This window comes from Apis cerana, linkage group LG11 (genome assembly GCF_029169275.1).
Source record: "Apis cerana isolate GH-2021 linkage group LG11, AcerK_1.0, whole genome shotgun sequence".
Lineage (NCBI taxonomy): Eukaryota > Metazoa > Arthropoda > Insecta > Hymenoptera > Apidae > Apis > Apis cerana.
In genome coordinates this window covers 1,325,115-1,352,615 of record NC_083862.1, presented here as the reverse complement: position 1 = coordinate 1,352,615, position 27,501 = coordinate 1,325,115, and the positions used below count along the sequence as shown (strand labels likewise).

At 31.1% G+C, this 27,501-nt stretch overlaps 2 protein-coding genes and 1 long non-coding RNA gene across 9 annotated transcripts in view; 2 read left to right on the top strand and 1 right to left on the bottom strand.

The window, feature by feature from the left end:
• LOC107998511 (trichohyalin) overlaps positions 1 to 25,072 on the bottom strand; it is a 55,410-nt gene extending 30,338 nt beyond the window's left edge. Inside the window, exons 1-2 of one of the 6 annotated variants that reach the window (XM_062081272.1) lie at positions 23,739 to 25,072; positions 5,330 to 5,371 (exon numbers count right to left, since the gene is read on the bottom strand). In XM_062081272.1, the coding sequence (XP_061937256.1) occupies positions 5,330 to 5,371; positions 23,739 to 23,740 (44 nt within the window). In that variant the 5' untranslated portion in view covers positions 23,741 to 25,072. Of the gene's footprint in view, positions 1 to 5,329; positions 5,372 to 18,811; positions 19,032 to 23,738 lie in introns of those variants that run through there. The other 5 variants (XM_062081274.1, XM_062081273.1, XM_062081271.1 and 2 more) reach the window with 5 other exon arrangements.
• Positions 1 to 27,501, top strand: part of LOC107998516 (uncharacterized) — a 115,715-nt gene that overhangs the window by 52,258 nt on the left and 35,956 nt on the right. The gene's annotated exons all lie outside the window — the stretch shown is intronic.
• On the top strand, positions 7,723 to 14,093 carry LOC114577639 (uncharacterized). The gene is made up of 2 exons (XR_003697864.2): positions 7,723 to 8,344; positions 13,420 to 14,093. It is a non-coding gene; the product is annotated as an uncharacterized LOC114577639 (long non-coding RNA).

The window sequence follows — 27,501 nt, the reverse complement described above, 5'->3', positions numbered from 1 at the left end:
TCACTGAACGTTTCGCGATAGCCCAACTACGTGCTCGTTTTCAATAATATCGCCGCCAGATAGCGGTGTGATCGATACGAATTGTAGGTTATTCTGGAGAGAGAAGTTAAAGTGGAATGAAATTTTGTTGCAAACGTATGGAGACTCGAGGAGAAGAGATCGATCAATTTTGATTTTTTAAAGACGAAAAAAGAAAACGTCACTTTATGTATCAATAATATAAGGAGATATAAAATAATCGATAATATAATAATATTATTTGAAATAAAGATACTTATAAATTTTTTTTTTTTTTTAGATAGTAACTTGATAGAAAGTCGAAATAAATATTTTCTTTAAAGAATCTAGATAAACATTTCAGATGAACGGGGGAATAAAAGAGAGAAAAAGAGATGAACAACGTCAGTTACAATTGATTTATGACAGGGCTTTGATACATGTCTTTTTTGGAAAGATATCATCTAAAACGTCTCTATGTATTTTTTTTTTTACGATTACTTTTTAATGTTTCGAAACATAGCGGCACGTCAGTCAAGATTAATCGTTTGATTTACTTTTATTCTCTTCTTCGATGAGAATAATATTGCAAAACATGATGTTAATTTTTAATTTCAATTTAAAAATCCATTCTATTTGTTTTTTAAAATATTATCAAATCATTTTTGCATTTCAGATATAATATAATTGCAGCAAATTCCATCTTATTTAATCGACTTTACTTTACAATGATTAATGACGATAAAAAAAGGTATACGGAAGAAACGTTATATAAGAAAACATAATTATCAGTTTTATCGTTTTTATTTTAAAACGATATGAATCGTTTAAAAAAATATTCAAATTAAATTACGTATTTAATTACCTGCTACATTAATTCTATCATTTCAAACACGTATTATAAATCAATATTTTTATAATCAAGTGGTTAGGTTAGGTTAAAGATTATTCGTCGAAAATTTTACCAATTACCAACCGATGATAATTTTTTCCCTCCAAACGATAGAGCGTGGAAAGTTTTCGCAAGAATTCCATCACCTTTCCATTAAACTTTTAATCCGCGTTCCAACGAAAAATTAACGCCCGTAAAAGAGCGTGCGTTCACAAAGAAAATCGTTCGATAACGGGAGAGAGAGAGAAAAAGGGAGAAAAAAGCAAGGAAACGAGGAAAGGAAAAACAATCACGTGGCGAGTGCGCGACAAGCAAGGGACAAAAAGTGGTTACAAAAGCATAATAAAAAGAGCGTTGTCACACGCGCGGCGATCGTTCCCTAGTTTTTTTAACGTTGAAAGAACGGTGTCAAAGTTGCGGTACAATTCGTGCTACGCCCGAAGAGGGAGCGTTGCTATCACGGTTTCAGTCAAGATGTGCAATAAAAAAAGAATGGAAAAATTTGTTGAAAGAGAGCTGTTGAGAGATGTTTCTTTTCTTTAATCGTTAAATTTCCGCGTCGTCGGAGAACGTAAGAGGAAAATGGCGACGTGTTTGATCTCGACATGTGTTCACTTGAGCAAAGTCCGTGGCTCGTAGATGCGCATATTGGAAAATTGTACTTATTTTTCTTATGGACATTTATGTGAAATTTTATATGAAAATTGACGCGTTTTCTTTGAATAAAAATCGAAGAATATTTAAAATTTAAAATAGGTATTATTTTAGAATACCCCTTCTCGGATTTTTCAACTATTCTGCAAAAATAAAACGAGCAAAAGTTTCGGGGAAAAACAGAATAACGAATAGAATATTGAATCACATATTAATAATAAAGTGGAATATATTTTGGAAAAATGATATCGACAAAAGAACAAAAATAACCTAAGATTTAATATTTTCTCAAATTTTTAAGTAGATACTTTCGAGTAATATTTGTAATAACATATTTCTCTAAATATTGCAAAAAAGAGAGAGAGAATATCCTCTTCTCTCGTTTACCGCCATTTTCTTTTCTTCGCCCGTTTGGTTACCACATTATGGCGTTCCACCACCATCGTTCAGGCGGCAAATTCGATTTGCAGCTGCTGTTCGTTCGAACAGCAGATTGAATTTCGATGGCGTTTCCGCGTGACAAGCGGAAAATATTGTTACTTCGTCCAGCATATGTTCCTTTCACCAACAACTATACTCGCCGTTTATTTTGTCGACCAACCCTTTCCATATACTTCCATATATTACTATTCGATTAATACCAGATTTTCGATAATAATATCGCGTACGACACGATGCATTTCCACACATTTTCGAAATACTCTTATCCGAACGATCAGATCAGGAAAAAGTCTGATATTAATTTTCCCAATTTTTAACGACAAGAAAAATTTGAAGATCTAAGAATCTGAATTTTTTTTTGTTTGTTCAGAAAGTTAAAGGAGAGAGAGAAAAAAAAAATTCAAAAACACGCCACACCTGTTGATTTCGAATTCAACTCGTTCGACGTCTTGTTCACCAACTGAATCGAAAAGCGGTTAGACAGTTATGCTCCTCCACTTACGTATGCTTTTACAAGAACGAGAACGATCGTTTCGCGTGAAATTATTATCCAGAGCCTGCCATGCTCAACAGGCTATTAATTATACGGCTCATCGCAGCCCCCCCGAGAGTGGAAGGGACTAAGAAAGCGAGATCGATCTTAACAAGACGTCTACGAGAAGGAGGCTTTTCCTCTCTCGACGAATTCTCTCTTGCGATTCCCTTTGAGACCAGTTCACGGTTCGAATTTCCACTTAAATCGACCGATTGCTGCCGCTAAATTTTCATTTTTCGAAAGAAAATTTTTACCTTTTCGGGGAGAATTGGATAAATTGGAGAGAAAGATACGGCGATGTGATTGATGACGCGATACTAGCGCCACGAAACTATTAATTGTTAATATCCAATGTAGCATTCATTATAGTTATACTTTTTTTTTGTTTTGTAAATTATCTATACAAATGTTCGAAATATTTTTCATATTTTATCGATTTTTATCGACAGAATTAGATTTTAATTGTTTTCTAACAACAAATAAGGAAGATCGATTAATTAAATTAAATATGAAATGTAGTGATCGAAATGTGGTAATCTATAGAGAATAAATGAATTGTGAAAATGAAGGATGATAAGATGAACTGAAAATTGTCTTTACTTTTTTAAATAACATATTTAACTTTGCGTGTTAATTTGGTTCTAAATAGTACCATTCACATGTATAAAAGTACTACGTACTTATGGAATAGCTGAAGGAGAATCTGGTTTCAATTACAGCATAAAAAGAAGCTTTACAACAAAGAAACCCTGTTTGAGAAATAATGTTCGCCTCACGTTTATCCTTCATGTGCATACGTTAAAAAAGTTGAAGAAATAACAAAGTTTTCCAAACATGTAAATTAAGTAGTGTTAATTGTAGAACTGAAGATAAGATATTGTTCCCCCCTCTCTTTTTTTTTGTTCATCTTCACTTCTTATATTCACATCATTCAGGAAATTATTCACACGTAATTAATAAAGATTCTGTTAAGGATTCGTGATAGGATTCATGGAAAAGTTTTATTCGTTATTTTTATCAATTAATAAAATTAAAATTATCAAGAAGGTTAATAATAAATATTGTAAAAATTCAACGAACCGGTAGAAAACTATCACAAAAAATAAAAAGGTTCTTAATATTACAAACATTAGTTAATTGTTCAATTCACAAATGTATTGGAATATTTCTAGATAAGTAAATATTAAACCTTTTGCTTTCATGTTTTTATTTTTAAAGCAAACGTACCGTTATTATTTTTCCAATAAACACCTCCCCATACTTTTTTTTCTAACCCCTTTATTCGTGGTTACAGAAATAAACGTTTTATCGACTATAAACCACTTAGGGAATGAAATATCGAATGCGAATATCGGAAAAAGAGCCAGGACAATAAAAACACAGTTAAAGATTCAGGAATCACCTTCTCAAAAACTTTCTAACAAGCGTTTCAAACACCAAAAGAAACAAAAAGGAATCACGAACCGCACCAGTTTGACCCAGTTCTCGAATGTGACAAATACTCCGTTCTATTATTCAAATAAAGAAAAAAACAAAAAGAGGAATCTCTCTTGAAGACCTCGCAAAATGAACCCTCCTTATCTAAGAATAAATTATATAATCCCCTTATAATTTTAACCTCGAGATCAATTAAAATGCGAAATTTAACTTTTTTTCTCTCTACGAAGAAATTTTATTTGTGGAAAAAAATTTAAAAACGCAAAACACGAATCCAATATCACAATATTATTGTATTCCAGAGAAACATCGATCCCTCCAAACGATATACCCGATTTCCTTGTACACAGAAACCGTGTACGCTCCAGAGAAAACGTGGCAAGGTGTCATTAATAATAACCTTATAGGGACAATATTGACAGCCAGAGAAACCAAGGAGCAAGGATGGTAAATAAAGTATGTACGCCTCGGCTAATGCACCGCTTTGCATACGTTATTTCGTGCAGTTTCAGCCCGGGTTAATGCCACTCGTTTCACGTTGTCGGCCGAGATAGCGACAAGAAGAGGTTATGTACACCGCGGGTTACAGGTTATGTAGCGCGCAGATAAAGGAGGGAGGAGGGGGGAGAGTTAACGATCAACAGCAGCGTTAAACGTGCGATGTGTTATGGAACAGGGTAGAATTGATTTATGAGCTGCAATCTTTTCGAGATCCTTTTTTTTTTTTTTTTTGAGCGATGAAGATAATGGTAGGATATTTAGGCTAGTTACTTTCTAGTGTATTATTTGAAGGAGAGATAAATGCATCTTTCTTCTACTTGGAACTTTTAATTTTGGAAATTTTAATTTTGAATTGAGAAATTCAAAAATTCTTTCGTATATATATATATTTGGAAAGAAAGCGTTTATTCAGCATCTCTCTCGAGCATGATCGATAATTGAAGCGTTTTCGTTCATTGATCCAAGTCGTGGACAAGTTGTAACTCTCGTTCTTTTTAGCGCCCACGCTCGTTGGTGGAAGATGACGAAGAAAATTTTTTAAATATCGAGATATGCTCGTGAATATCACGTTTGATCCTTGTGTTAACTGTTATTTGGAAAGAGTGTGTATACAGGGTGTCTTGGAAATCGTGTCCTCGAATTTGGGGAAGTAAAGTTTCTGGTATTCAAAAATGAATCGATGCAAAGTCGAATTTTAATAAAGGAGAGGTAAAAATTTAAGAGAACTTCATTTCGAATATACAGGGTGACTATAAAGTTACAAGTATGATCGAGTTTAAAAAGTTTAAAAACTATTCGATCGAAGATTAAGTCGAGTAATATTTTGTTTATTTAAAGATGTAGGAGGATGTAGAAAATTTTAAGATACTTACAGAGATTGAGATCGATATTCGATGATAATCCTTCGATCTAACCTGTAACATCGAAAAATTGTTAAATTAAAAAAGGATAGATTTAAATGTGAACAAATGTGACGCGAACTTTTATCACTCTCGTTCAGTTCTTGGCATTATTTCGGAATAATAAAAGATAGTAATCCTTTATGGATTGTTATAAACGTCGAACGACGTGGCATTGTTCTATTATTATAGAGATACACTCTTGGAACACTCTCTACCAGTGAGCTGAATATTTTAGACATATAAAGGCAAAATGATATGAATAGCTGTACATTCTGCAGTCGAAAAACAATTGCACAATAGTGGCTATTCCATAATTTTCCAATAGTTGCCTATATTGATAAAAGTTACTCTTACGATCCTATAATTTCTAACGATGAACGTGTCGAAACGGAGAAACAAATAGAATTAAAAATTAATAAAATGTAAAGTTTTAAAATAAAAATTCCGATATTAATTATAAATAAATACGAATAAATATATAGGAAATAGTTTTTCTCAACGCTTCAATAATTATTATATCGTTATTTTCACAGGAGATATTTTAAGAAAACACGATTCGAAACTCGAGAATGAACCAGAAGTCGTAACGAAGTTATAACGTACAGTTTCACTAATCTTTGGTAACTTGAGTGTGTTCTAAAATTCAAGCACGTACCTGTAACGATTCTAGTTACACTGATTGGCTGATATTCAACAATTTCAATTACCAACCGTCCTGTCTCAGTGTAATCAGTGTCGCTTTTAGTATGCTTTTCCCTAGAAACGTTGGATACGTACCTACACACTGGTGCTTTATAAAATTTCCCTAGGACCAATCAAATTACGTTACAATCAAATTTATAAAACGTCTACCTTTTACTTCATTCAAAAGAAGAGGCATCGTTTTAATTCCCCTTTGACAAATTTATACTTTGATGTATAATTATGGATAAAGAGAGCATCTTAATTTTTACCAATATACTTCTGATTAAAGTAGATGTCATCGAAATAATATTTTATTTTGACAATTACCCAAAAGAAAATTTTGCTTTGTTACTTTATGTTAAATAGTTTTTTTTATATATTATACGCTAACGATATCATCTGTTTTATGATGTAATGTAAGAAAAATTTTTTGCATAAGACTCTCGTAAGTGCTTCGTTAAAAAATTAGCTTCAATGATGGATAGATCCATCAAGATACCAATCGATTTTCATTTACGAGAATATCGAAAAGAAATGTTTATAGAACAAAAATTAATACAGTTATCGAGAATTAACACTTTTATGTTATATTATAATTTTAAATAATATAAATATTCATAATATTTTAATATTTTAATTTTAATATATTTTTATTTTATTGCAAAAATTGCTCGCTATAAAAATTTTTAAATATTCGCAATTATCATGTTTCGATACTACGAAATTTGCACACTCTGTAGAAAAGTAACAATGTACAAATATTTGCTCCTGATACAATCTCGTTCGTTCGATGCCAGTTAATTATCCGGAATTACGTAACGCGGGAAATTCCGGTCTGATACCAGGACGAATTTCAGGGCATTTGCTAAAACCAGACAGCCGAGGACGAGGAAAATAATCGGATTATACGGACAAGCACGCTTTAGAGTGACCGTTTAATCCAGTCGTTACAGTGTATCACCGATACACATCGGTATAGAAGAGAAAACGTGTACCTCGAAATCGCCACTCTTACCGCTTTGAAGTGAGCTGATTACCAACGATATCCATTCTCGAGCATCGATCGCGATATCTCGCGGTATCGACGTGAACTAATTTCGCCACAATTAGATCGTTGTAACGCGGTGGCTGCGGTTTGTATTTATGCGAGGACATTTCGAGCGTCGGGCACGATTTAATCGTAAATCGAAAGTGTCGTGTAAACTGAATGTCTATTTGGATTTGTTGCGTCAGGCTATTTGCGCCTGGGATTTTTGAATATTTTAATTTGTCCTGGATGGATTTTTATAAAATTTTAAATATCTGGATTTGCCCTGTTTTAAATTTCCAGCAATTTTTCCATGTTCTGTCGATGGGCTTTTTAAAAACATTTTTGAATATTTGAATTCGTGTTGGATTTTAAGAATTTTAAGGATTTTTGAGAATATTTTGTTTACAATTTTTTTCAATCCAAATACATTATTGGTTTCTTGTTTTTTCAAGTACAGAACGATTCAATCTATCTGTAAAAATCGAAAAGTAAATTACATCATCTTTTTTCTATAATAGAAAATTCCTCTGATTATTCTCCGATCGATCATTTTTTTCTCTTGAAGCCAAAAATTGTAAGAGAACTCTATCTAAATAAAATCTCGATATATCAAGTTAAGTTGGATAGATTTTCTCTATAAATTCTTTTGACAACCCTGGTAGTCACTAGATACTCTATTTCCCTCAATCTTATATCCTTCTTCATAGATAACTACAGAATAGAATATAATAGTAATCTTACGTCCCTATCTGAATGCAATCTTGCGAGCATATCGGAATGAGCAACAATCAACACCTATGCTGGCATGGTATCAGGTGTTACATCGATTCACACGTGATGCGCGCAACTTGAATTATCTATCCACGCTGAATACTCACCGGCCTTCATTCGATCGATCAAAGACCAAGGAACCAGGATAATACGAATTTTCCTTCGCATCGATCGTCTTGCGGAACGGCAATTAGCATAGTGTTCCTACTTTATCGACCGTGCGTTCGATGGCATCGGTGTGCACACGGTGTTATTAGCACGGTTGTCGTTTCCTGAATGGATATCAATCACTCTAATGGGGGATTCGCGCGTGTAAAGCATGACGTGCAATCAGATCACATCATTTATCCAAGATGGCTCAAAGAGGTTAGGTCGTGGCTTTGTGCAACGAGATAGTCGCGCTCGAGTTTCCAAGGAACTCGTCGGATACGATGGAGGATGATTCGAGGGATCTCGTGCTGATGAATTTTCGAACAATTTCATCTTATGGATTATATAAGGTATTGTTCAGAGGTTACGAGTTTGTAGACATGTTGACAAATGTTAAGGGTGATAGGTTTATAGATGAATTTTAGATGCGAGTTTCGTGTTTGATGTGTTTTGTGCGAGTTCCGATTTTGAGGTTAGGATTGTTTGATTTGAAACTGGTTTTATCGAAAGGCTTACGCATAATCGATAATATTGTTTATTCACTGCAGTGCACTTTTGTTATACAGAATATTTTAATCAGATCAAATCATTGATCGATAATTGCACAATATTGACAATATTATTGATCACGTATGGATTCTTTCAAACAAAACTAATTTTCATCTTCCGTTTCGATTAAAATATATGCGCATGATGCAATCAAAAAGAACTCTATATTTAAAATTTATTTATAAATCTATCTTCTCACATTTTACGTAATATATATATAATTTTATATATAGTTATATAGATTATAGGACTATTATTATTCAAAGATGAGCAATTTGTAACTTTCTGACGAGGAAGAAAATTGCCAAGAGAATAATTCAATTCTACCAGTTTCCTTGATATGCATTATAAATTATGTATTATTATTATTTTACTATATATTTTAGATATAATATACAGAGTTAGAAGGAACTTTGTGTTGAGCAATTCTTCGGGCTGATTTTAATCAGATTAATTAAAGGAACGGCCGATAACGGAGCGATTCTTTCTTCCGTGAAGTCTCCAAGCTTTAAGCATCGAGTTCCTTTCGTTTTACGACATGGCCTCGACGAATCGAGGCCGCTGCACATTTTTCTCGGATCAAAGTTCTTCTAATTCTCTTAATAATTTTCGACCGCCTTCTCTTATTTATTTTTTTTTTCATACCTCCTTTTTGAAATTGCTTCCGCTCGATGACCATTCTTCGGGGAACAAGTTTACTCGATTAACCGAAAGAACCCTTTGGCCCGTGAGCCATTGAAAACAAAAGCAGTGGAATAAAGACGAAACGAGACGAGAAGCAGGACGACGTTTTTTCTTCAATAACTCGTTGGATCCGTTCATTTCGCAAAATCGAAAATTTGACGAACGAAGAAAGGAACGTTTTATTGGATTAAGAAATATAAATCTTTTCAGAATAGAATGAAAGGATCTGGAAAATATTTGTTTCGATGTTATATCATATGCTTTCTTTTATATGAATGTGAAAAATTTAAGATGCAGAGTGAACGGCTAAATTTAGGAATTATTTCCCCTTTAAAACGAACTTTGGTTGAGCTTTCTACAATGTCCCTAGCATTCTACGTTATTGTAGACTACTTCCCCTTTAAACTGAGCTTTGGTTGAGCTTCCTAAGATTTTCCTATCAAAAGTTATAGCATTTCAAAGATTCACAATTTTTTCCTGAAGAACCGCTTCATTATTTTAATTCGCCATTGAATGGCAGACGGTCCCCAAAATATCTCTGGAATTCTACGCTATTTTAGACTCTTTCCCCTTTAAAATGAGCTTTGGTTGAGCTTTCTACGATGTCTCTATCAAAAATTATGACATTTCAAAAATTTACGATTTTTTCCTGAAGAAACGCTTCAATATTTTAATTCGCTATTGAATGGAAGACGGTCCCCAAAATATCTCTGGAATTCTACGCTATTTTAGACTCTTTCCCCTTTAAAATGAGCTTTGGTTGAGCTTTCTACGATGTCTCTATTAAATGTTATAGCATTTCAAAGATTCATGATTTTTCTCTTATGAATAGCTTCACTATTTTAATTAGCCATTGAATGGGGGACGATTCCCAAAAAATCTGTGAAATTCTACGCTATTTTAGACTCTTTCTTCTTTAAGATGAGCTTTCGTTAAGCTTTCTATGATATCCCTATCAAAAGTTATGGCATTTCAAAGATTTAAAATTTTTTCCTTACGAATCGCTTCACTACTTTAATTCGCCATTGAATGAAATACGGAGCACGAAAAAACTTTTGGATCCCACGCTATTTCAGACTCTTTCCCTTTTAAAATGAGCTTTCGTTGAACTTCCTAAGATGTTCCTATCAAAAATTATGGCGTTTCAAAAATTCACGATTTTTTCCTGAAAAATACCTTAACTATTTTAATTCGCTATTGAATGGAAGACGGTCCCCAAAAAATCTGTGGAATTCTATGTTATTTTAGACTCTTTCCCCTTTAAAATGAGCTTTGGTTCAGCTTTCTACGATGTCCCAATCAAAAGTTATAGCATTTCAAAAATTCACGATTTTTTCCTGAAGAATAGCTTTACTATTTTAATTCGCCATTGAATGAGAAACGGTCCCCAAAAAATCTGTGGAATTCTACGCTATTGTAGATTCTTTCTCCTTTAAAATGAGCTTTCGTTCAGCTTTCTACGATGTCCCTATAAAAAGTTATGGCATTTCAAAGATTTACGATTTTTTCCTGAAGAATACCTTCACTATTTTAATTCGCCATTGAATGGTAGTCGGTCCTGGAAAAATCTGTGGCATTCTACGCTATTTTAGACTCTTTCTCCTTTAAATTGAGCTTTGGTTGAACTTTCTTCGATGCTCCTGTCAAAAGTTATGGCATTTCAAAAATTCATAATTTTTTCCTGAAGAATTGTTTCACTATTTTAATTCGTCATTGAATGGCAGACAGTCCCTAAAAAGCTGTAAAATTCTACGTTATTTTAGACTCTTTCTCTTTTAAAATGTGCCCAGAATGAATAATCTTCTCTTATTTTGTCCGATGTTATAATATTTCAAATATTGACAATTTTATCTTCAAGAATTGTTTGACTTATTTAATTTGTCATCGATTAGGAAATGATTCCTTAACAAAGTGATGAACACTATGTTATTTTACACTCTTTTATCTTTGAAATGCACTCTATAAGATTATTTCGATATTTGCGAATGTTGTGATATTTTTGAGAAATTGAAAAAGTATTCTATGTCGCAAGAAACGTCATATTTATATATGTATTATACAATTGAACATGACTCGAAACGTTTACATATATATGTTTCGTTTTTTAAACTTCAAATATTAATAACGTGTTGGCTGCGAAATGAAAATTCGAAAGTAATTCTTTCGATGATAATCGGTTGACTTTGTCTATATTTATATATATATTCACATGATAAAAAATTATTCTTTATACTATATTCTCATGTAACAATGTTACTAATTTTCTGTGATATAATTTATGGAAAAAATAATTGTGTATATATTAATTTTTTCATTAATCTTTCATTTAATATATTAATTTTATAGAATTTCTTTTCCAAATAACACATGCGAGGTAACAAATAAAATTTCAATGGCTACTCCAATTCAACATTTATTTTCCATAAATGTTCCACGAAGTTTCGAACTATCCTCTGTTTCACTTGGAAAACAATGTTTCAACTTTACTCTGATTTCTCGTACACACACGCGCACACTTGGTAACATCTTTTATACATTTCGCAAAAGATAGGAATTTCGAACAGTCTTTTTAGTTTGAATACAAATTCTCTTACAGCCGCGCCTACCATGCTCCAAAGTTTGAATAAATACATGAAGATCGCCTTTCTGCGATTCATACTGAATTATCAATATTTCTCTCACGCCGAAAGTATCCGGTGGGAGAACGCAAGAAAATAACGGTATACCCTTACACGTTTCTTTTCGCGTCCTAAAAATCCCTATACCTCCACTAAATCCCTATATCCCTATATCATTCACTACAATAATCCCATACATAATTCGAAACCCAAACCTGTTTTAATTTTCACTAATTCATTTTTGAACCAATTATTTTTATCATTCTAACCATTCTCGGGCATTTCTCAGGCAAATTACACTGAAAATTACAGAACGAAAATTTCTCTCGTTCCTCTCTCTCTCCCTCTTTTTCTCTTCCTCCCTCGGTAATAGTATTCCACGAAATTGCTCGTGACTGCTCGTAACGACAAGGCGTGCGAAACGTGACGGGTCGGTACAAACGCGGGAATAATTCGAAAGGGCAAGGGTCGCAGGTCCGTGATCTCTTCTGGACCATTCCCTTGGTCCACTCGCGTACAGATTAATGTCCACGGACAGGCTTATCGACAATCTCGCGTCCGTTCAAATGGACGGCCGAATTTATTCAGCGAAGAGGAACGCGCGAATGCCATCCTGTAAAACAGACAATAAATTTCCGACACGGTCTGAACACTCTGGACCAATTTCTTCTTTGCCTAGTTTTTTTTTTTTTATATATTGTACACGTGAATTGCTACGGTTATATTTAAATACGATTTATAGAGAAAAACTTTGGACGAATTTGTATTTTGTACGAATTTTTGGACGAAATTTATTATCGTTTAATAATTTTTAAGGGGAAGGAAGAAGAAGTGTACGAAAATATGGTGAATTTTGAAGAAAGAGGTTAGGTTTGCATGCTTGAAATAAAAAATTTTCAAGGTTAGGTTTATCAAACGTCACGGGTATTCAGAGCGAAAATTAGTAAGACTCTTGAAAAGTTTAATTAGCTGAAGATGTTAGTAACATTTAAAAAATTATGACTTTTTTATTCTTTATTTTCGAAACAATTCAATTTTCACAAGCGAGATCTAAATTTCGCGAGAGCGGTTTTATATTGTATGCCGCAGTGTATAGTATACGTACTAGCTTTAATATCTAAAAAAATATGATGTCATAAGTTAAGGATAATTTTCTCTCCCCCATTTCATTTCGCACATCTTTTCTTTTCTTTTTTCATTTTTCTCATTACACGCTTTTCTGTCCTTCATTTTCGCCTGTCCCTTTTTTTTATATTAATTTTTATTCGAATATTTACAGTGTAATAAAAAAAAAAAGATAAAGAGATAAAGGAATATTGTGTAGCATTGTTCGAAAACATCTGACCTATCATGAAAATATTCGTATCTCTTGCGCAATGAAAATAATGTTATCGATGAAATTTAAAAGTATATAAAATTACGAGTTTTATTGGTATTTAAAATTTTGGTAAAAACGAATGAAATAAATTCTATAATCTGATTTTTTTTATTCAATGCAAACGTTTATAACTTGTAACTAGTTTTTCGTTGATATTATTGACCAGTAAATTAGAGTTTTTTTTTTTTTTTTTCAGAAAATGAATATTAAGGAACCGAATCGAATAGCCACTATTATTATTTCCATTTAAACTTTATGCAACGTGAAAAGGAAAATAAAATAATGCGTACATGTATACACGTCAAAGTCGAATTGAACTTCGACCTGACCTCGTTTTGCAGGGATTACCCAAGGAACGCATTAAGAGGCGATACTCGTTTATTTTTTTTTGAATGAAACATGTGTGCCATTGGAAATGAGTGATATTATTGAAGCCTGATATCATAATAAGATAAAATATATCGTAAAATTATTTGTTATCGCTTAAAATATGCGTAATGTTAATAACATAAAACATTGGCAACAAGATTATGGCCGTGATCAATGATCTTGAAATATTTCCATTAAAGTCGATGACGAGATGTAGCTTTTTTCTTTATATGCAAAAAAAAAAAAAACATTCAAAAGAGGAAATCAAATTGGAATATATAAATAACATTTTAATTATAAATTATAATTGAAGATTGATAAGTAGAAAATAATTTGAAGTTCACTCTTATATGAAGTTCACTTCACAGTTAATTAAATATTGATATTATATTGGATATTGGAGATATCCAAAATCTAAAAAATATTGAATACATTTCAATCTTGATAATCTAAAACTTTATGTATTTTAGAAATAATTAAATACTGATGACATGTAAGAAATATTGAATATTATAATCTTAATAATTCCTATTAATAATCAGAAAATAATTTAAATCATTTTTACATATGTTTATATTTAAAATTTTACTTGATTTAAAAACAAGAAAATGTATATCAATTTCTTGAAAATTAATCTTATAAATTATACATATAATTTCAATAGAAATTAATGTAATTATCTTAATGTAATTAATTTTTGATAACATATATACATCTTGAACATTTTGTTATCTAAATGATGGACTTCACTCATATCTGTAACTTCACTGTAGAAATTTATCTGTCAAAAATGATATTATGTTTATGTTATATTTATTCAGTTATATAAGAAATGTTGAGATATGAAGTTTTTTTCAACTTAATAACCGAGGGATTAATTCATCTTTCCTTCATAATATTTTACTCGCTTATTTATATTTATAGAAACTAAATTATTCATAATGTTCGATTACTACAATTAATCACATTAATTAAATAATTTATCAATATTCTTTATTAAGTTTCAAATGTAAATATTAATTTAATTACTCGATACAAGTTAAATTTTTTTTCACGTTCAAGTATTGAAAATAGTAATGATACAATTATTCAAAAGATTTAGATAGATTCTTAATTTAAATTTATTACGTTTTATCCAGAATTTTAGGCAAATATAAGAATAAACAAATTTAGAAAAAAATACCTTTGATCGATCGCATTCGTACGTTTCAACGAGGAGAACACGTGACACAAAGAACCAATTATTCGATATAATACGCAGGATACTAAAACGTTGCTCGAGACACGGTACATAAAACCTTGTCAACACGTTCATTGACAGTGTTCCTGAATGGGCATAGTTGATTATCGTATGCCTACTTACTAACAAGATCGAATTAATTGACAATTGATCAATGTATGTTCGTATTAAATTTCATTCTTACCCTATCATGCCACGCCAAGTTATATCCTCCCATTGTATTCATGGAAATTAACACGCGAGAATGCAGAAGTATAAGCACTAACGTTTTCTATTCGAACGTTCAATTGGAAAAGGTGAATTCACTTTGATTGATTTAAGAAATTCATAGGCACACTCTAACCTTATTTTAATATCTCGAAGATGAAAATATTTATTCTAGTCACTCATGAAAATAAAAAGATTCCAATTGATAAATTCTTCAAGGCAGAATAAAAATAAAATCAAAAATAAAAAGTTTGCATTTCTTTGTTTGTCCCGAGTTGGATCACTTAACCACTTAAATTACACTTGTATACACGAATACGTTACGTACGAATACACGTTGCGTTCATTTTGAGGTTAAGTTAAGAAAGAATGGCGAAATGAAATTAATTCCAACACTACGAAGAAATTATACTAGTAAGGTTAAAGGAAAACGTTTTTATTCGAGACGTGAACAAAGTCTCACTCGCTTGGAAATACTACGATTATCGGAAACTGATATTTACACATAGAGGAGAATTCTCCTATCCTATCGATTGCTCTATCGATTCGCGTGATTTTCAATGGCGTACTCGAGCGGAAACAAAGGAAATGTAATTCCTTTTTCCTCTACTTTTCTTTTCATTTCTTTCTTTCTTTTTTCTTTTCCTGTTTTTTTATGAGGCAGATTCATGAAATCGATAATTCACTTTAAAAATATGCAAATACGTATCGCGTAATACTTCGAATTTGCAAATCGAGAATTATTTAAATATTTCAATAATTCTTATTTTGCAATCGTATCGCTATTATCAGAAACGTAAATATTTTTCACGAAAGAAAAAATTTATCTATCTCTACATATCTTTTTATTATACTCTTATATTTCGTAACACCTCGTATAATTGTTGCTTAAATATTCTAATAACAATTCTCCAATATCGCTGCTGTTAGAAACGTAACAAAAATTTCAAGTAATTAATTAATATTTACGATCAATAACGTTATTTGCGCGCCATTAAATGAATAAGATGTGTAAAAAAAAAATACAAACTTTCGATTCAGTCAAATAACCAAGAAAAAGCTTCGAGAACAAAATTTTTTGATTCTCTTTGTTTCGTTGCATCGAGGAATCCGATCCACGAAGTTTTATTCGCGTCTGATGACACCCTGTATAGGACAATCCGTTTGTGCTCACGCGTCCGTATAAATTGCGCGACACGCGTGTGTCAGTTATAACGACGAGCGTATTACACGGGTGAAATCGATATTGGCCGGCAGAATTTATGGTCTTACGATGGCCGAATCATCGATTCGTGTAATGACCTCGTATAACTTGTCCTCTAAATGAGACGTCGCACGATATCCAACGTATGGAGGGATAAGAAACAGTGGGGAGGAGAGGGGAGGGGAAGATGGACAAGGATTGCCAAAAGTGAGGAAAGCGAAGGAGTAAGAGAAACGTCGAAGTGAGAAGAAAATGAGAAGATATTGGAGGATATTCTTAAGAGATAGGAAGAAACGTTGCTTGATAATAATATTTATTGAAAAATTGTTGTCGTCGAGTTGTTGCGTCGTTTGTAAATTTGTATAAATTTTTGAGGATATCGTTTAATCCCTAAACAAAATTATTAAAATTTCTTATTGGTAAAAAATTAAATTGGTAAAAAATTTAGAGGGAATATTTAACAACGTTTGATTCATTCTATTCAAGTAACTCGTGGAGAGATAAATTCATTGGATAACGTTGAATAAAGTTGATTTTGATTTATGGAATTAATGATAATTTATCCTTATCGACTTTCATTCTATTGAACAATGAAACGTTACTCTTGATTCAATCTTGATCGCAAATTGACAGGATCAAGTTTAAAAGATCGGAAGATCAGAGGAGGAAAAGTTTAATGGATTCTGATCACTCTAGATATGTAAGCATCTCATGACAAGCGTGAATACCGAGCAAAGTTAAATGTGCTGGCCATATTCTTATGGAAGAAAATATGTGTACGTAATTTGTTGTCTAATAATAATTAATTATTCTCAACTTGTTACAGTGCCATTAGTGTTACAAGGACTCTGAATGCATAAATGAATCAAGATACAAGTATGAATATTTAGTTTTAAAAAATAAATTCATATTTTTTTTTTCTAAAATTGTTTTATATAACAGACTACATGTGTGTAAATCACAATATTAATAAAAATGAGATTTTTTAAAAATATATATATGTGTGTGTGAAACGTAGTATAATTATATTTTAAATTTATTATACCTCGTGTTGCAAAATTTTTATAGATAAATAGATAATGAGAAAAAATGATAAAAATTTGTAATAAATTTTTCAAAAATTCGTACGACAAATAAATCCAATAATACAAAATTTATCCTTTTCTAAAATTTCAGTAACCGTTACGACAATCGACGCAAACATTTCCGGCTAATTACATCCTGTTGGTCGTTAATTTCTAACAATACCGCATTTTTCGTTGTTACTTTTATGAGAGAGATGCGCGCACAAATGTTTTTCCAACAGAAAGGAGAAAAAAAATATATATCCTGAAAACACCTTCACACATGTATATACGAAAAAGTTTTAACAACATTGCATTTCACAACTTTGTCACGAGAATATTCCAATGCAACCGCCCTCTTTATTTCCCTTTCTCCACGAAAAATATGTTTGAATACTTTTGTCTCTATGGAAAATATCCTTTAAATGAATTTTCTATAATTTATTATTTCAGACCTCTCTTATACTTTCATATTTCTTTATACGTAATAATGTTACGTAAGATAAGTTAATTGATATAAAATAATTTGTTTTACATAATATTATTTAAATTTTTATACCAACTCACTTGGAAATTGAATTAATCGATCCACTGTGCTTGCCTGAACAGCCTGGAAATTTCCAAATGTAAAATGAAATACGTGCTATTGTTAAATATTTGAAGAGAAATAATATATATATGTAATATTTTTAAAATAAATTTAAAATTTATTTGAATTACCCTAATAATAATATTAATAAGAATGTATAAATTTGTATGGATAATGTCCATAAGTATGGATGAGGCATAAATATTTTACCATTTTTCTTAGAAATATAAGTATATATGAGTAATAATTCCAAAGATTCAAGCAAGTAAACATGTTAATAATTATATAACTTAATTGCACGTGCAAACGTCAATATAGTCATCTATTTTTTTGTAAACACGAATATACACTTAATCGATAAATGTATCCACTGAAAACGACAAGATCTCGATTAGAGTTGTACACCAAATACATTTTAACTTCCATTATAAATCGGTTTTCAAGTGTTGTGATTCAAAATACGAAAAATAAAAATATATACTTTTTAATCGTCACAGAAGAAAAAAAAAATATTCTTAACCTAGTTTAAATTATACTGTTGATATTCAAACTGTTCTATCTCTATTGATACTCAAAAACAACAGCCATCGATTCCTGAAAAATCTACGATAATTTTCATCATTTACAAACTATATATAACAATATTTGAATTAATTTAAATTATACCAGGAAAAAATTTCATTAACGCTCAATATTTTTCATTGTCGTCTCATCTAAAATTAAAAAAGAAACGAAACCAAAAAAGACATCTAAATCCCTAAAAAACATACTTACACGATAACTGTTCCATCATAAAATATTCTATTTATACACGGATTGATATTTGAGTTAATTCGAATTAAAGTCTCTAAAGCACCATTAAAACAAAATCAAAATTAAGAAAAACGAATACCAACTACTGAATTACCTACTTACATCATAACCTTTCCATCCGACCTCGAACGTTATCAATGCCTTTACTCTACACCTCGCAACTGGCCAAGTTTACACAAGTCACCTACATTCCTCTTCCATCGACTCTAACAATGCCGCATTCTCACAATTCAGTCGGCTGTGTGTGCAAGCAGAAGTGATTCACGTGCGCACGTGACCGAGGCCGGTCGTTCGTGGTCTCGTTAGACTACGTTGACTTTCGTTAATCACGATAAACGGCCGGTTGCATGCGCCATATACCGATGGTCGATAATCGCGTTTCCCCCTTGGACGAAGATGCACGCGTAGAACGTCAGAATTCACTCTCGTTACTGGAACTTTGCACAGTTCCCACTGGCACTGGACACTATATCCCTATAAGCCATAAGATAGCCCCGCCGTTTTAGCGGCAATCCAATTTGCCACGATCGATGAGACGACAGCCAACGTTCGTGTCGGGCTTTCCGTAACCCTGTTCTGCGCGCTGCAAATCTTTTGGAACGAACAGGCTCATTACCTTGTGCCGCGATTTTATACACTTGAAGAGTGCGTCTCTGTACATGTTATAATCTTTTCTGATTGATGCGTATGTGTACGTTAATTTTTTTATTTATTTAAAATTATTTTAAGTTGAATTGAAGAGGTTAAGGGAAAAAGGTTTTACCGACGAATGATTGTGAAGTGGATATGATACGTGTTCAATGAAATAAAATACCTGATCACGAATTATGGTTGGTTTTAATGGAATTTTGAGCATTTTGGTTAAATAGTAAATGTAAAAAATTATTAATAATGGTTTTGGATGTTGGAAACATTTGTGAGAAAGATGAAGAAACGAAGAAAACAAGGTCAAGTTTCAATATCGTGAGATGTGACAATAGAAATTTATATTTTAGATTATACGAAATGCTAATTTACAAAAATCAGTCGGATCCATCGGTACAAATATTCACAGATATTGAGAAACTGTAGATATGAAACTTGTATTTGAAGAATAAGTGATCACTTGATGAAGAAGATATCTAATGATAAATCTAAATAATATTAAACACTGATTTTCACATAGAAATAATCTAGGGACAACTATTGACTTATATTGTTGACGAACAAGTTGTACATTGTTTGTGAACAATATTTATTCATGAATGAATGAATATTTACATTAGTCTTAAGATCTATCCATACTGAATTCAATAATGAAAGCTAAGATGGAACTCTTGAGACAATCCACAGACAATTATTTCAACTTGCATGTGTAACAGAAAGAGCATGACTAATTAATTCTCTTAGAAAAACGTTTGACTTAAGTCCATAGGTACATTGCCACTCAAAGGATTCACAAAAGCGAGCATGAGACTAAACGAATCCCAATATTCGCCTGTCCCCCTAGCGGCAATTATTTGAACTTAAATATCGCAAAATCGAGAAATCACGAAGAAGATAAAAAATTACAAAGTGAAATAGAAATGATCTTAGTGGGTCGAAAGTAAATAATGGAAAATAGTAAAGGAGACACGAATAATATAGAGCAGTGATTCTCAACCTATGACTCGTGAAGAATATAGAAAAAGCGAAATAGAAATAATTCGCAAAGAATTAAAAGGAAAGCTATAGAGAGCAGATAGCAAAGCGCGCATAATTATATAAAACAGTGGTTCTCAATTTAAATAGATCGAGGCGTAAAAATTTTAGTCACAGAACGTATAATTGTGTCTTATCAAAATTATATTTTTCTTCCTAGTTAAAAATGAAAAACACTTTACTTCTCTGCATTAATAATCGTGTATTAATAATTAAAATCCTCCTATATGGAAAATATTTTACGATACTTTGGACGTTCAAATACCTATATTTGAATAAACATCATGTGTTTGGAGTGAAATTTCATTTCAAACGAGGTGTTACTTGAATTTTGTTGTTTCATAAACGAATATAGCCAAGTTTTAACGAGTTTGGGGACTAAGCGCGGATGTGTTGATCGAGGGTTTGGTTTCCGGAAGTTGTTTTCTTGCAGGAAAATTGTTGCATGGAAATTTGTATTTCGCGGGCAGGAAAATTGATTTATAAATTAAGAAATGAAACGATAGAAGGACACGTTAAAGTAATTATTCCAATCATCTACGTTGTATCAACGTAATCTTTGCCACTTGCCTATTATATGAATAATCTTAATTCTGCTCGATGTCCCCCTTTTTATCTAATCGTTTCCATTTTGTGAGAAGAAAAATCATTATCAATCGTGATTTATATTTCTTTTGAGTCATTTTTTATCATTTTCTTCTATGAAAGAATCATCGATTATCGTCTCAATTTTGCGGGTAAAAATCTGGAGGAAATTTTCGTAAAAAAATGTACGTAAGAAAAAGAAAGAAGTGTCGTCATTCGCTGATAAAACACTTGCACTTTCCAAATATATCCATTATGCCAGTATAATCATAGTAATTCTTATTATACCGTTGAAGATTTCTTCTTTTTTACTCGACAGAAGATGTATGACTCGTTCTAATTAAGTGATTCATTAATCAGAAATTAACTAACACGTGATAAAATAATGAAATTAATTGGAATGTAAGAATATTTAATTATTCGATGATGGTAATTTGTTAGCGCAAATAACAAACGATTTACAGTTAATTATTTTCATCTTTTAAGCTAATTGAACTTTCTCAATTTACGTTACTTAATATGCAATTTTAATTACCAATGCCTTTGTATTCAATTTGAAATAATATTATTTGTATATTTACAATTTATATCTTTACGAATTTTACCAGAAATAGAAAAATAAATTTGCATGATAAATTAATAACTAAAATTCGATATGAAATTATGAAAAATCGAATGATCAAAATAATCGAAATAAATATCTATTTATGGTAAAATAATTAAAATTATCGAGACATTATTTAAACAATTATTATTAAGTAAATAATAAACTTATTACATGATAAATAATTAATTTTCAAGCTATTTACGTAAAACGAATCTTAAAAAAAATTATAATACAGTTAAAATAACTGTTTTGCCAAGTATCGTAAAGGATTCAAAAATAAACAGCGTTTATATATAGATAAGTGTTGGAACGTTCTTCGAATGTCTTGGAAATTATATTTGAATGAATGATTGGAAAGTAATCTCATTTATATGTAAACGACTGATACGACGGCCTAAGTCGATATTTTATATTTATATTTTTAATGATTAATTTTCTCACTATCTACGACTAAATTATAGAAATAATGAATGAGATAGAGAGGAATTATTCAAGGTTTTGTAATTCCTTTTAAAACCTTTTAAAAGAAGAAGATTTTTAAATATGACAGTGATATTTTAAAACTAGATATTATATGGTTAAATAATTAATTTGTGTACACACACACACACATATAAAACATTCAATCATATTTCAAATTTATTCTATAACAAAATATTTTTTGGAAAATTTGATAAATGATAATTTATTTGGATATATGCAAAAAAATTTGTTTTGTATAATTTTATATAATAATAATATTTTTTTATAACAGGATAAATAATATAGAGCACTAAAATTTATGAGATCACATTTAAAATAATATTGAAAATGTATCTTCTTGAAAGATTTTCAAATTCAACAGGATCATTATTATCCTTCGTATTAATTATCGATTTACATCTTCACCTTACAAAATTTATATTAGAAAATTATCAAAATTCGAAATTTTGGAAAAAAAAATAATATCGAAACTTTAAAATTTTTCACTATAATTACGTATATGCATATAATACATACTCACATAATCTAAATATTTCATACAGAACAGAATTACTGTTTTGATAACACACTTATTAATCGAATTTGCATACGAAGATTTCTCTCTGACTAACTGTAATTCATACGACTAACTGGATTCCTATGATAACACAAACACAATTTCTGGAATGAGTTTTTCTGTATTACTAATATTAATTCTGTGTTTAAATCCAATAAGAGTCGTATTATTGACGTATTATTGTAAACATACCTAATTGGAATGCGTATAAAACTGATGAATAATTGGTCGGTTTTTCCAACTTGTCAATTTATATTATCGTTTCTATGAAAACGATACGTGAATGAATGAAAAAACGAAATTTCTGGGTAACTGCACTTTATTTTGTGCAATTAAATACGAGTATTTTCACGGAAATAATGTGTAATTGAACAAACTTTTAAAAGAAATCTTGGAAAGGAGGGATTTCGATCAATAGTGATACGTGATAAAATTTAATATTTTGTTGAATAAAATATATATATATATATATATATATATATATATAATACAAAAAATTTGTAAAATATAAATATATCACGATTATGTAAATATATTGTATTTTTTTAAACTATTAATATTATATTATACATGCTGTAAAATAATCATTTTTGCGAATATCTATATTTGACATGATAAAAAATAATTGTCACGAAATTAAAAAAAAAAATTATTTCATATATAATTTAACAAAATAACGGTGATCGATAGTGAAATTTGTCAAAAATCAGCATGAAATCAAAAAATATTAATCATTAATAATAGTCTTGAAACAAAATATAATTTTTCACTTTGAAATTGCAAACATTTACTGTACATAATAACTTGATATATATTTTAATAAGAATAAAATAAAATAATCCTAAATTAAAAAATTAAAAAGTCACAACTAGCTACTCAATAAACTAAAAATAAATGTAAATAATCGATCTACGAATGTTTATGCAAAGTAAAATTACAAGCACGGTTAAAAAAGCTCGATTCCAAATTTCTCATTATAAACGTACAATCATCCGATAACAACACAAATATAAATTACTATAATATTAATATTGGTGCATTTTTTTCACGTTTAAATTTCAATGCACGAGTGCATAAACATCCGCAGTCGAATAACACGTATTCGATTAATCACTCACATTAAAGACGAAAATATTCTCCAAATATTCTCCCAATTATAACAAACACCACTCTTTTTCGAAAAACCTTATACCGAGTGGTATAAGCACTTTTCCCGCATATGTATATATACCGTATACTTGTCCACTCTACGTACGAACAATATAGAGCTTTAAAGAATCGAGACAATTCTCGAATTTCGAAGGGAAATCGATACTCGCGGATGTTGTATCGCGAGCACGTGGTCGTGGAACGGTCCGTGTACCACTAGCACGATCGATCGCGGCCGAGGTGTCACTGGTTCGGCGCTGGCGAACATCCTCGCGATTTATAAAGCCTCGTCCGCTCTCTGACTTCGCTTCGTGTCGTCCGCCTCGTTATTATTCCCCTGCCAGATCACTCTGATTCTTCCCCCTCCCTTCCCCCCCGCTTTCCACCGACATTTCTCTACCGTGCGGGAGACTCTTGAACCAAAGTGAAGTTGTCCCTTTCGATGTATTTTCCGTCGATCTTACGCGGTTATATGATACAAGTGAAACTCGATATTTTAAAATTGTACGTTGATCGATCATTAATTGAAAGAAATTAATTGTCTATTGTTATTCGTCTTTGAACGAATTTTAACGATATTAATTTAGCGATAGTGTAAAATTTTAAATAAATTTTTTAATTAAAATAGAAGAGAGAAATTTCGAAATTTCTGCTGGTATAATTGATCTTTGAATAATGCTATAATTGAATGTAGATGACGATTTTGTGATGCCATACGTATATTAATTAAAATTTTGTGGCTCGATATAGGGAATTTCGTATTCTACTTGAGTGAAGTTATCTGTCGTTGTATTTGAGTGTGATGAAAAAAAAAATTAAAATTAAAATTTTGTGATATATATTGAACGAGTCAGTGGAAAGCGGGAATTTTGAATTCCAGTAAGTGAATCTATCGTTGATGATGGAAAAAATTAATTCGTAATTTAAATCGAACGATTTTTAATATAACCGTAAATATATTAATATGATGAAACTTTGTGATACGCTTAAACATCGTGCAAGAAATAATCTAATCTGAGTAAGGAAAAAAATTGAGAAATCAACGAAATTTCAAATTATATTGCAATTATCCATTGAATCTCACTCAACATTTGTTAATAATTCGACGGTTTAAAATATACACAAATAACATTTTGAAAGAATAATGTTAATTCGAGGAAAGTAACGAAACAAAATCGAGCAACTTTCGCAACATTAAGCACAATGTATATAGGTTCAATTATGTTTAATTATGTCAGTTTTAACGAAGGCCACTCGAGTTTTCGAAGCTCGACACACCAAGCGAATGTACAATTAAACAACCGAGGCAAAGAGCTCGGCCAAAGAGAGATAAACTTGAAACGATCTCGCTAAAAATAACACGAGAAAAAAGATCGAGTATATATCGCTTGCTTATACCCGTTGTTTATGTTTCACGATATTCGCCGTGAATGGTGGCGCAACGTGAGTGAAAAGCAAACTTGCGTTCAACGAGGCGCATAAACATATTGACCGAGAAATCTATGGGTGCCATCGAATTTCATCCGTGTGATCGAAGGAAGTATCGAGCGTCGTGGAAATCTGCATTCAAATCTGTTTGATCAGAATTTTAAGAAATTCTAAAATAGAAAATTATTTTCAGATAGAATAGCAGAATGGAAAATGGGAAATCGCTTATTCGTTCGTCGCGTGCGTCCTGTGTGAAATTCGAACGGGAAAGTAAATAGAATATTCCGTGAAATTGCGTGAAATAATATTTGCATTTATATCGCGCGATAGTAAAATATTTCCCTACCTTTCTTAATCTTTTAATCCCAATTTTCGTCCCAAAATTTCAATTCCCAGATTCGAAAATCTGTCTCGGTCTTATCGAAATCATTGGAAATATATATACGTTCCGAGAAATGAATTCATCGAGTTTCATTTCTTTTTTTAATTTCCAAGGATTCTTTCGTCTCGTTTTATGAATGGCGGCATCGATTCCCCGGTATCTAGATCCTTCCAGCGCAGACATTTGCACGTTGCAGCGGTTATCTCCTTTCCGACATGAAAGAGTTCGTTGCTGCTCGTCTGTTTCCTCCCATCATGCGTCATCTTGCGTGGGAAAGTTTGTTTAACAAATCTCGGTGCCAGTTATCTCACTGCAGCCACCAACTACGACACGGAGAAAGCAAATTTTAGCACGAAATTTCGTCGCTACGAGTATCGAGCTTCGAAAAGCTTCGAAATTACCTTCGTTTATATATATCTGTTTTTTTTATTTCTTTAAATATCGCACGTATAGCACGTTCTATATTGCGAATATTAGGATATCGATATTTAGGATATTTTATCGATGAAATCTCTTCTTTGTATTTTTTTATCGATACTTACTTATCACGTATTTACTCATTATCACAATTTTTGGATTTTTTTTTTGAACTACAACATAGGTTTTTTTCTAATACAGGTGAAAATTTATTTATGAAATGTAATCTTCTAATTTAATTTTTTTTTAAATTTTACAATTCTTTCTTGTAATGCATAGAAATACAATGCGATGGAAGGTAAATTTTGATAATGTAAGTATGATGAAAAAAGGATAAACATATATAAATAATTTAAAAAAATGTTTAAAGTCAGTTTTTAGATAAAATATCTCGTTCTCGACGAATGCATTTTTTCAGCATTATATAGCAGTTGATAAGAAACAAGTTCAATGATCTGCTACGTGATATTGACCAGTTACTACGAAATCCTTAAAATATTTCTAAAAGTGAAAAAGAATTTGTGAATTTCGAAACAGTTGGAATTTGACGTAAGGAAATGTAGCACTCTCTTCACTCTACTAAAACTTAGTTTAATCTATTTATCATTCGTTAAAAATATACTATTGAATTACGCGAAGAATGTTTGTAAAATTAAAAAAAAATGGTTAAAATTAATAAACAAGAAAATTTGATTTAACGATGATAATTGTTTTTTAATTAACGATAAGATGGACCTTCGTAATAATTGATTAATTAACACATTTCGTGTTAATCGAGTCGAGATGGATTTTACAAAAGATATATAGATATTCTTTTTATATCTTATTGATCAAATTGTAATCTTGTGTAATTTTAAAACATTTAAAAATTTCAATCCACTTAATAAGATAATCTATCATTTATTCTAAATGGAAGATAAAACATGCTATTAAATGTTATTTTTATAATTTCATATTAAAATATATTATAAATTCCGATAAAACCAGTAAAAAAAAAACTGCTTAATCCGAACAATTAATGGAGGGCAAAATTTTATAAATAAAATATTATTTTCCCTATAAATATTTAAAAAAAGTATCATAATTTTACAAATACTGAAACGAATAATGCAATTTCCATAAAGAATTTAATCAATCGAATTACAAGGATAATCCAATCTGCTTATTTATTTCAAAACGAGCAATATGGAAAAGAAGAATTTCGTCTTGTAATATCTCGCAAACAAATTCATCTCATTCTTCGCATTTTCATTTTCAGCTCGATCGATAAAACAAATTCGTTTCCTTTTCATGTTACCGATACGACCGAGTGCTTCTCCGATAATTTACATAACTCGGTTAAATGCACGCGGTACGCGCGCATGCGCGATGCAAGCTCGTTAATCAAACACTCGACTCGAATAGCTGTTTCTCTCTGCAATTATGCGTGTATACATCTGTATACATGTATACACTTTATACACTTTTCCCGGTTTTCATACTTTATGAACTGTTCTTTCACAAAT